The sequence below is a fragment of the Emiliania huxleyi genome, assembly GCF_000372725.1.
Source record: "Emiliania huxleyi CCMP1516 unplaced genomic scaffold EMIHUscaffold_344, whole genome shotgun sequence".
In the NCBI taxonomy this organism is placed as follows: Eukaryota; Haptophyta; order Isochrysidales; family Noelaerhabdaceae; genus Emiliania; species Emiliania huxleyi.
Window position 1 is genome coordinate 62,582 of NW_005199412.1, and position 10,146 is coordinate 72,727.

Below are 10,146 nucleotides of genomic sequence, written 5' to 3' on the forward strand. Positions count from 1 at the left end.
CGGACGGTCGGGTTGCTGCGTCTCCCTTCTCGACTGTCTGTGCTTGTGCGTCTTGGGTCGGGGGTTGTGTTTTTATGTGAGGAGGCTCATGTGCACGGCCGGGCGCATGCCGTCGGCGACGCGGGGCCGCGCCCACAGATCATCCTCCCCACATCTCCCCACATCTCCCCATCTCCCGCCTCGAGATCCTCAAGGTGTATCTCTCCCCACCTCTCCCCACCTCTCCCCACATCTCCCCATCTCTCCCGCGCCCAGATCATGATGGCCGCGTCGCGCTCCGACTCCTTGCTCGTCGCCTGCGCGGGACGTGTCTCGGACATGTCGTGGACGTGTCGCGGACACGGCGCGCTTGGAGGCGTCGCCTCGCGCCTGCGGGACGTGTCTCGGACATGTCGTGGACGTGTCGTGGACATGTCGACGGGGCTCCCCACCCTCCTTGCTCGTCGCCTGGCGCAGCAGCGGCCGCGGCGGCGCGAGCTTCTTGGGCGTGGGCGTGTCCTGCCATGGCGGCGACCCCGGCGTCGGAGATATGGGGAGATATGGGGAGATATGGGGAGATATGGGGAGATATGGGGAGACGTGGGGAGAGAGATGTCCTGCCACGGCGGCGACTCCGGCATCAGCGCCGCCCCTTCGGGCGCGACAATGTCGAGGCACTCGCCGCCGCCGCCCGCCGCCGCCTCCGCCGCCTCCGCCGCTGGCGCCGGTGCCGGTGTCGCCGGCGTCGCCTCCTCCCCGCGGGTGGAGAGACGCTCCGAGAAGGTCCGCTCCCCGGCCCCCCCCCCGGCCACCTCGGCGCTGGCCTCGGCGCCTCCCTCCGCTCCTTCGCCTGCCGCCCCGTCTGCCACCGCCTCACCGTCCTCCAGTTTCTGCATCTTGAGGTCGGCGCCGTCTGTCGCGGGGCGGGGTACCGGATGGGTGGCATTGAAGCCCGAGGGGTGCGGAAGGCGCACGGCGGGGGCCGGCCTCGGGGTGAGGGTGAGGCCGGCCGCCGCCAATCTCAAGTTCCCTTCTCGATTCTTCGCGGGTTTTGGTGCAGTCACCTTCCCCCGCGGCGCCGTCCTCCTCCGGAGAGGCGAGCGCGGACGGCAGCGGCGGCGCGTGCCTAAGGTGCAGGTACGGACAGCTGAACGTCTCCACCCACACAAGGCGGTGGGGCAAGGAGGCTGCCTAACGCCATGAACGCTACCGAGGGCGTGCGCTCTTCGCGCGATTGGCTTGTCAGAGCGACGGGTGGAGCTGGGGGCCACACGAGCTCAACGCAGCGGAGTGCGGCCCTGGTCCGTCCAGGAAGCGGCTACTCCCCACGGGTCGGTGGCCCTCATCTAGGGGCGCGCGCTCGACGTCGACGATGCGGGTGCGGTGCTTGCTGACAAAGCCCTTCAGCCTCTCCACCGCCTCCACGACCAAGCCCTTCAGCCTCTCCACCGCCTCCACGACCAAGCCCTTCAGCCTCTCCAACGCCTCCACGACGGCCTTCAGCTTCTCTGGGACCGGCTGAGCGCCGCCGTTGGCCGCGGAGATGAGGCCCTTTCGCTGCCGCTTCTTCCGCTCGCCGAGGATGCGGAGCATGCGGTGCATGCACACCTGAAGAAGCGGCGAGGGGCAGAGGAGGTGGAGGGGGGGGAAGGGGCGAGGGGCGAGGGGCGGCGTGGAGCGCGAGGCGCGCGTAAAAGGCGATGCCGAAGAAGCCGCCCAAGATTCCGACGATGCCGACACCGGGCGTGTCGTGGTCCTCGTGGAGCAGGTGGGCAAAGATCTCGACGGCGCCCGCCTCCAGCAACGCGCCGCCTCCAAACGCCATCAGCGCCGCGCGAAAGATGGCCGTCCCGACCAGCCCGTTTACGCCCAGAAGCGCGCCCATCACGAACGATGCGGCAGAGAGCGCGCCCCAGCCCGCCGCGGCCCACGCCCACGCGGCTCGGTCGGGATCCGCAGTCAGCGTGAGGGAGAGGGCGATGACGCCGGTGATGGCGTAGGTGACGACCTCGCAGCGGCTGAAGAGCGCTCCCATGAAGAGGTGGGCGCGCTCCGCGAACTCCATCGTTTTTCCTTTGACCGTGGCGAACTCCATTTTTCCTTCGAACAGAACGCCGTCGTCAGCGGACGCAGCCGCCGTTCTCACGTCTTCACATCATATAGTTTTCCTTTGCCCGCCGTCATCGGCGGACTTCGCAGCCGCCGTTCTCACTCTCACGTCTTCACATCATATAGTTTCTTTGCCCGCCGTCATCGGCGGTCTTCGCAGCCGCCGTTCTCACGTGAACCATGCCTGTTAAAATGAACTCGGCTCTCGGGGGCACGGGACGCGACACAATGTGTTGACCGTTTTCTTTTCTTTTTCCAAAGAGAAAAAAGAGATCCCGCCTCGAGCATTTACTTGCCAGAGGAGGTCGGCGGGGTCTTCGCACGCGCGATTGAGAGAGAGAGAGAGATTTAGATTTAGTGCCAGTGCGCTCCAGTCCCCGTGCCAGTCTTGAGAGAGAGATTTTTAGCAATACCAAACAACTCTAACACTCACACGTCATTTGGGGCCTGGAGCCTTTGTTTGTTCCAGTCTTGTGAAAAAAGTCCTTCATTTTTTCCGCATCGGTTAGACTTCCGGAGCGGTGTGTATGACCGTGATGACATCCTTGAGCCGTGGGATAAATGTGTCAACGTGCTGAGGCACACGATGATGGATATGCACCTGCTTCCTCTAGCCAAGCTTGCTACTTCATATTTTGGTCTGCCTGATGACGAGCTCCAGACGCTTGTAGTGTCAGAGCTTGGTCGCTTCCTTGCTGCCCAGGATGCAGCTGTCGACACAATGGGCGCCCAGGAGTATAGGGCCCAAGCCGCTGCGTGTATCGACAAGCTGCTGGCGGGTCAAGGTGACCGGAAGGCGCTGCTCGTGATGAGGCTCATGCAGAAAAAGTCAGAAGTTTATGTGTCGAGATCTGAGCCTACAACTCCTTGAGTGGGTAATGATCTGATATGAGACAAAACGCTATACACGTACGGTTCCAAATAGGTACTGGTTCGAAAGGAATCGAAGCATGCAGAATCGTGTGGGGTTCAGATGTGGTTTGATCATGACGATTGTCCTATGATTGAACTGATCATGTGTTACACAAATAACCCAATTGACCATTATCTAATAGACGTAAAGATAGTTTTGCCACGATCAATGGTTTGTAACTCGTTACATATGAAACTTTGGCTGTGGCGTACTCTCGTGAGGCTGTGAAAGCAGCACGCCCACCCTAGCGGGATTGGGCACTTGCCCCCGAAGGCAAGTGCGTCTGATTCACAGCTTAGGAGAGTAGCTGTGGCGGCACATTCAGCGGCGCTCTTGGCGGCGACAGTCATGCGGAGCCCAGGTCACGCCTGGGCAGGCCTCCTGGTGGCCGCGCTGTGCGTGGTCGTCATCCTCGATATGGGCTCCAGTGCCCTCCACGCGCGCGCGTGCTTCTTGCGCTCTTCTGCGTTCTGCTGCAGGATCATTTCCTGCAGCAGGGTGCAGGAGGCGCTGCAGGATCGCTCGCCGCTGCGCGGCGCGGCACGGGCGCCTCGGCGCTCGGCCGCTCGGGCGGCGCGCTCGCGCTCTGCGAGTCCGCGCTGCCCACGCGCGCAAGGCGCGCAAGAGCTGCTGCTGCTGCCTCTTACGTCTGGCCGGCTGGTACAATCGGGTCGGCGGGAGGCGGCGACGGGCGGCGGCTGGCGGCGGGGGCCGCGGCGGCGCGCGCTCGAGAGATGGAACGCGGCGCCCGCGTGGCGCGGGCCGCAGAGGTTGGCAGAGCCAGAGGCTCTGCCCTGCTGGAGGTTCCCGCTGGCGGTCTGCCGCCTGCGGTGGGCGGGGAGGGCGGCTGCCCTCGCCTGCTTCCCATACTTACTGTTCGGAGGTGCCCTCAAGCCTCATCTACGTCACCGCCAGCGATAGGACGCTCGAGCTCGTCTCGGGCGCGGCAGCCGCGTCTTTCTTTTTCGAGGGTCCACAGGTGTGGGGAGCGGGCGGGGCGGCTGCTGCGGCAGAGGTGGAGGGCGGCTGCCTCTGCCCGGCTTCTGGCTGGTCCTGGACGAGTCCGCTTTTACGTCACCAACGAAGGTCAGCCGCCCGAGTACGACTTGGGCGCGGTCGTTGCTGCGTCAATTTGTAACAACATTTCTTCAGCGAGGCCACAGGATCAGAGGGCGGGCGGGGCGGCCGTCGAGACGCCGGCGGGGGCGGCGATCGAGCGGGCGGGCGCGAAGGCCGGGCTCCGGGAATGTATGTACGTAAGAGGTACGTAAGAGCTACACGCCGCGCGTAGGGCCCTTAGGGGCCTAGCTAGAGAATACAACCCTCTCTCCCTTTTCTCGTAAGCTAAAAGTACGTACACTGAAAAGAGAAGAACATTTCTTGTTGGCTTCTAAAAATCTCTCTCTCTGAAAAGAGTGGGAGTTGTGTTTTTGTGGGGGGGGGGGGGGGGGGCAAAAGCGGTCCCCCCCTATTGGCCCCGACACTGAACACCCTTTTTATATATACCAAAAGGGGGGCTACCCGAGGCCCTTTACGCTGGGGGGCCGGGGCCCTACTGGGGGCCCCCCCCCCCCGGGGTCCCTCGGGGGCGCGCGACGCCGCACCAATGGCGCGCTGTGCCTCGTCCGTGAGCGCCGTCCAGAGCTGCACCGACAGTCGCTGCAGCGCAAACGGCATCCATTCGCGCGCCGACCACGACGTCTGGTCACCCAGCAGGTCCAACACCCTTTCGGTCAGCAGGTCCATGCCGGTCCAGCGTAATAGGGACCTCCCTGCGAGCCATGGCCGCCGCGCTCCGCTCGCTCTTCGAGTCGCCGCGTTCGAGTCGAGCCGGCTACCTGCTGGTGCCATCCGCGGCCGGGCTTGAGAGAGAGACCGGCGTCGGCTGCGGCCGCCCTCGCTCGACCAGGCAGGCCGTTGCCGTGGCCGTGGCCGCTGTGAGCGCCGCCATGGCCAGCGAGGGGTGCAGCAGGGCCTTCTCGGCCATCAGTGGCGGCTCATCGGCGCTGCACCGGGGCTCTGCAATCATACTGCTCCTGTTCCTCGTCTTTCTCGGCATCGCTGCCGCCATCGCCGACGGGGTGATCACCGCCGAACGCGCGGCGAGGGTGTGGTCCGTGGTGCTGCCGGGCGTGCCGCTCGTCGCGCTGCCGATCTCGGGCCTGCTGCTCCGGGACGACGAGATCTTCGCGCTGGTCGGCGGGCAGAGCGCGGAGGCGCTTAGCTTCGAGCGGCTGTCGGGCTGGGTGGCGCCGACGCCCTTCCTGTTGGGGGCGGCGCACTCGATGATGCCCCGCGCGCTGCGGTGGAAGGGCAAGGTCGCCCTCGCCTGGCTCTGCCTCCACGCGCTCCACACCGCCGTGCTGGCGCGCCCCCGAACTCGCTCGTTGGCGGGGTCCAGGGGCGCGAGCCCTCCGCCGCGCACCGTCTCTCGGAGCTCCGCAATAGGTGGCGCGCATCGGCCCAAGCCCGAATCTCTGCCGGCACATGCTCTACCGCGCGGTCGCTCTGGCGGCCGGCTTCGGCGGCGGCGAGCTCACTGCTTGGGGCTTGCGCGGCGACGCGATTCGGGCGCGGTTGCAGGCGATCCGCGGTCGGTTTGGCCCTCTAGAAGCTAACGACGTGTCACAACGATCTCCGACTAGTGCGACCGCTAGAGGGCGGTCTCCGCCGGCCCCAAGGCTGCCCAGCCCCAGAACCACACCGGCCACGTGCACCGTGGCGCTAGAGAGCCGGCATCGGCGTAGGCTGCGCTGGAAGGTGCACTCTGCGCAACCACTCACCGAGGCCGAGGAGGAGATGCAGGCGCGTCTCACCCACACACGCACACACGCACGCACGCGCGCGCGCGCGCGCGCGCACACACACACACTTCACCCACGCACACGCACACACACACACACACACACACACACACACACACACACACACACACACACACACACACACGCACGCACACACACACGCACGCACGCACACACACATACACACACACACACACACACACACACACACACACACACACACACACACACACACACACACACACACACACACACGCACACGCACACGCACACACACACGCACGCACTAGCCTGGCCCTCGCCCCACCACCTCGTGTGTGTGGAGAAGTGTACCTTCCCTTACCTAGATGCAGGCCTTCCTGCTGCGCGAGCATGGCGCTCCCTCCCCTACCCCATAGTACCCGAACCCACCCCTCCCTACCCCACGGTGCAGGCCCTCCTGCTGCGCGAGGATGGCCGCTGGCTGGCCGACGAGCAGTCTGCTGCCGAGGTACTGCGCGGCTTGCAGCCGAGATGTCGCCGAGATGTCGCCGAGATGTCGCCGAGATGTCGCCGAGATGTCGCCGAGATGTCGCCGAGATGTCGCCGAGGTGCAGCCGGGAGATGGGCGGGAGATAGCCGAGGTGCAGCCGGGAGATGGGCGGGAGATAGCCGACACGGCACCGCTGTCACTATCGAGTAGTCTGCTCTGCAGCCGCGACGGATCTGATTCGTCGTACTATAGCGACAAGGTCGAGGACAGCTACGGGTGGTCCTCGGCCTCAGGAGAGACCCATAGAGCAGGCAAGGGCCACTTCGGCGGTTCGTAGAAAGTATCGCGATAACGGGTAAATCACTGTGCGTCCCAGCGAAAAAGGGAGTTTCTTTCTGGTTCGCGAGAGAGCGGAGTTGCAGTTGGTGCATGGTAAATAAATAAATAAATAAAAACCGACACCTCTACTAAGGCCGAGTGCGCTGAGTCGTGTGGCTTCTGCACGCCGCCTCCTATGCTGACGGCCGCTGACGATCCGCTCCTCGGGCCCGAGCGCGTGGTCCTGAGCATTCACTATGGCGAAAACAAGTACGGAGAGGTGCAGCAGCACGCGCGGCTTAATCACTAGTAGCGGCTATAATCCGGTGCTGGCTGGGTGCCCACAGGTGGTACTCGGCTTTTATCCGAGCGTGGCGCCTGTCACCGTGGCGCACATCCTCCAGCTCGTGCGGCTTGGCGGCTACAACACCAACGAGATCTTTCGGGTCGACAAGGGGTTCGTGGCGCAGGTCCAGGGCGTCGACGGCGGCAGGCGAGCGCCCATGTCCAAGGGCCTGAGAGCTGTGGCCAAGCAGACGGTGCGAGACGAGTTCTCCTCGACCCTGCAGCACAAGCGCGGGGTGCTCAGCATGGGCAAGTTTGAGGAGCCGCACACGGGCACGTCGTCCTTCTCGATGCTGCTCGGCGACGCGCCCTCCCTGGACGGCAAGTACACCATCTTTGGGCGCGTCGTGGCGGGCGACCACGTCTTGTCGCAGCTCGAGCAGCTCGAGACGCGTCGGGAAGGCGCCGCGAGACGAGGATGCCCCGCGCGGGATGCCCCAGAGCTCTGCGCTGAAACCCTCTCCCTGACGCGCCGCGCCGCCGCAGGCATCTTCGTCAAGCCGAAGGAGCGGGTCGAGGTGGTCTCGGCCGTCCTCATGCACGCGAGCGACGGAGGCGGGCTGGAGCTGCACGAGTGCGAGGATCAAAAGACGGAGCTATGAGGAGCGGGGGGGAGGCGGCGCACGGACAGGTCTCGGCGTGGCGGGTGGGCGGCGGCGGCGGCTGGCGGCGGAAGTGAAGCTGGGAGGCTGTAAAACGTGTCGCAATCCGAATCCCGCGTGCATGCCCGCGTGTCACCCAGACTGCGTTTAACCGTTTTTTGGTTACATTGTGCGTTGCCATCGGCGCCGGTCGAGTGGGTGCATGCACCTGCGGCAGCGGCAGAGCGTACCCCACCCGAGATGCCAGCCTTGCGGCCAGTGCGGCGGCAAACGGGGGGGCATGGCCGCAATGCTCTGAGCGACGGCTACATTGATTCGCGCGAAAACCGACATTGCGAGGCGCTTCGCAACCAGAAGGCTCTCGGCGAGTGGAGCATGGGGCGGGTTGGAGCTGCAGCAGCTCAGACAGAGCTCTGCACGCGTGTGCACCTTGCTCGTCCCTATACCTTTGTGTGGACTTGTCAGTTGAACTGTTGTCACTTTTGAGCTCTACGATTAGGTGGGACAACGCTAGTTGGTCGGGTCACGCCCTCGATCTCTGCCCGCTGGGCCTCCCCAACAAACAAAAGCAGGTCTAGACCGCGTCTGCAAGCGCGCTCTCGCCTCTCGGAGAGGCGCTTTGTACTCCGAGGTTTTGGGTGCTAGAGCGGGGGGGCCCGCCGGAGGCTGGTTACTCATAGTGCGCTCTGACCGCTGAGCGCTGTTCCACGTGTGTCGTGTCAACGGTTTAAGAAACAAAGCACTCAACAGAACTGTGGTCTGTGCAGCTCAAAGACAAAGTTCCACAAAGTCAAAGAAACGCTCAACTGGTGAGTGGTGTGGACACTGTGCAAGAGCAAGCGCACCGCACCCCCTTGGCCTTCTCGGCGAGCGAAGAGGAGGCCGGTGTCAACACGCCCCGCTACACGCCCCGACCCCCGTGATGCGCCTCTGCCTCCCGCCAACACGAACTCCGTCCCGCACACCACGAGAGCCGGTCAGCGCCGGACACATTGTCGACACAAAACACTGCATGTACGCACGCGCTGCGCGAACGCGTGTGCTAGGACGCTCGCCGGCCCTTCTCTCTCTCTTTCCAGAGACAGACGCGCCGACTGGAGAGGCAAACGCCCCCCCCCCCCCCCCCCTCCCTCAGCTCCCCCCCCCGCCGACCGCCCGCCCGCTTCAAACCGGGTGCACCGTCACGGCTTGCACCGCCGCGCCTCCGGGAGGGACCGGCGTCCCGATGACGGTGGCGGTGGGTACGGCCTCGACCGCGACGGCGGTCACCACTGTCGAGGCCCTCGCCACGGGAGCACCGCCACCGCCGCCGCCGCCGTCGCCGCTCTGCCCCTCCCTCACGCTGAACATCGTGATGACGGAGGTCTGAAACGCGGCGCGCCGCGCGTTCAACTCCCGCCGTCGTCTGATCAGCGCACACCAGATGCTGCGCAGGGGCAGGAGAGATGTCGCGTGAGTCGTGAGACGAAGTGAATTGAGGCGGCAGCGTCAGCCGCGGCGGCGGAGGGGAGGCGGCGCGCACCAGAGGGAGAGGCAACCAAAGAACATCCAAAAGAACGGGAATTCATCGCTGTAGTCGTCGTCGTCGTCGTACTCGAGGCCTCGCCGTTCAAGGCGACGCAGCGACATCTCTGGGAACTCAGCGGCTTGAGTCCACCCAAAAACTGGACATAAGCGAGCGCTGACTGGATTTCCGCGTCTCGTTCAAAAAATAAACATCGGGGCCGTACTCCAAGTGCTCCAAGTGCTCCGTTGGCCTCTTTGCAGCGACATTTTGGGAACGGCGGGGCGGCCGGGGTTCAGCGCCTCGTAAATAAAAGACAAAAGCGTCTCTCTGCGGTCTCTTGTGAGCCTGTTTGTGTCTGTGTGTCGCTCGTGCGTGTCGTCATCATCTGTCCAGCGTCCACCCATACCGCGCTGGTGTCCAGTCCGAGCCTGGCTGTTCTTCACCTTACTACATACATGTCGTGTGTGCTTCTTTTAGCTCCCCGGTCCTGTGGGCGTGAGGTCCTGCGACCGCACTGCCGCACTGCTCCAAGTGCAGATTTGTTTATTCGTCCTCGGTTTCTTGGAGACAGGCGTCGGCGAGCTCGGACCCGCGCCGCAACAACCAAGCGGGGTGTCACCCCGACCGCCGCACACTGCAGTGCGCACATGCACCTCAACTCAGACATGCAGAGGAGCGCCGCCCACTCACTCCTTCAGTGCCCACGCGGTGTCCCCACAGGGTAGGTGAGTACTCTTCACACATAATGTTTGTCTAGGCCAGCAGGGGCCGCGCCGCAGGCCCCGACCCGCGGGACAGGACCACGGTCGCCGCGAGGGCGCCGACAGTGCACGCGAGCAGCGCGATGACGGAGGCGCCGGCCACGCGGAACCAGCTGGCGGCGGCGGCGCCCTGCAAGTCCACGTGGAGCGACGGGTGCCTGCTCGGCGCCGAGAGAGACAGAGCGGGTTTGGATCCGGCCCGGAGGCGCGCGGGCCGGGGGGGGGGGGGGGGGGGTAGGCTTTAAAGGGAGGGGGGAGGGGCACGGGCGGCCTGCAACGCAGGCCGTGCAGCTGGCACAACATCGCCGCGTTGAGCTGCCGGTTCCTCTCGGGCTG

General features: G+C 64.8%; 5 protein-coding genes across 5 annotated transcripts in view; 2 read left to right on the plus strand and 3 right to left on the minus strand.

The window, feature by feature from the left end:
• Positions 1-2,044, minus strand: part of EMIHUDRAFT_469914 (hypothetical protein) — a gene marked incomplete at both ends in the record, with an annotated part of 6,926 nt that extends 4,882 nt beyond the window's left edge. Inside the window, 4 exons of the mRNA XM_005773140.1 lie at positions 580-892; positions 1,044-1,105; positions 1,253-1,587; positions 1,709-2,044. Coding sequence (XP_005773197.1) covers positions 580-892; positions 1,044-1,105; positions 1,253-1,587; positions 1,709-2,044 — 1,046 coding nt within the window. The remainder of the gene's footprint in view (positions 1-579; positions 893-1,043; positions 1,106-1,252; positions 1,588-1,708) is intronic.
• A 2,738-nt stretch (positions 2,045-4,782) lies between these two features.
• EMIHUDRAFT_241841 (hypothetical protein) lies at positions 4,783-5,748 on the plus strand (the record flags this gene model as incomplete). Its single annotated transcript, XM_005773141.1, has 4 exons — positions 4,783-4,845; positions 4,915-5,319; positions 5,450-5,598; positions 5,661-5,748. The coding sequence occupies 4 exons, from the start codon at positions 4,783-4,785 to the stop codon at positions 5,746-5,748; spliced, it is 705 nt and encodes a 234-aa protein (XP_005773198.1).
• Positions 5,749-6,746: 998 nt separating this feature from the next.
• Positions 6,747-7,724, plus strand: EMIHUDRAFT_444630 (hypothetical protein). The gene is made up of 3 exons (XM_005773142.1): positions 6,747-6,875; positions 6,943-7,342; positions 7,427-7,724. Exons 1-3 carry the CDS (start codon positions 6,792-6,794, stop codon positions 7,540-7,542), a joined length of 600 nt encoding a protein of 199 aa, XP_005773199.1. The 5' UTR covers positions 6,747-6,791; the 3' UTR covers positions 7,543-7,724.
• A 530-nt stretch (positions 7,725-8,254) lies between these two features.
• On the minus strand, positions 8,255-9,210 carry EMIHUDRAFT_424729 (hypothetical protein). The gene is made up of 2 exons (XM_005773143.1): positions 9,065-9,210; positions 8,255-8,968 (listed from the first exon to the last, which is right to left on the minus strand). The coding sequence occupies exons 1-2, from the start codon at positions 9,169-9,171 to the stop codon at positions 8,707-8,709; spliced, it is 369 nt and encodes a 122-aa protein (XP_005773200.1). The 5' UTR covers positions 9,172-9,210; the 3' UTR covers positions 8,255-8,706.
• A 592-nt stretch (positions 9,211-9,802) lies between these two features.
• Positions 9,803-10,146, minus strand: part of EMIHUDRAFT_458515 (hypothetical protein) — a gene marked incomplete at its 3' end in the record, with an annotated part of 8,077 nt that continues 7,733 nt past the window's right edge. Inside the window, exon 21 of the mRNA XM_005773144.1 lies at positions 9,803-9,968. Coding sequence (XP_005773201.1) covers positions 9,804-9,968 — 165 coding nt within the window. The remainder of the gene's footprint in view (positions 9,969-10,146) is intronic.

Bases quoted from the DNA above. Each gene is read 5' to 3' on its own strand.
- EMIHUDRAFT_444630 (XM_005773142.1), top strand. From the start codon at position 6,792: ATGCTGACGGCCGCTGACGATCCGCTCCTCGGGCCCGAGCGCGTGGTC. The intron at 6,876-6,942 runs GTGCAGCAGCAC...GGGTGCCCACAG, and splicing joins GCGAAAACAAGTACGGAGAG to GTGGTACTCGGCTTTTATCC. The intron at 7,343-7,426 runs GCGCCGCGAGAC...GCGCCGCCGCAG, and splicing joins GCTCGAGACGCGTCGGGAAG to GCATCTTCGTCAAGCCGAAG.
- EMIHUDRAFT_424729 (XM_005773143.1), bottom strand. From the start codon at position 9,171: ATGTCGCTGCGTCGCCTTGAACGGCGAGGCCTCGAGTACGACGACGAC. The intron at 8,969-9,064 runs GTGCGCGCCGCC...GCCCCTGCGCAG, and splicing joins TTTGGTTGCCTCTCCCTCTG to CATCTGGTGTGCGCTGATCA.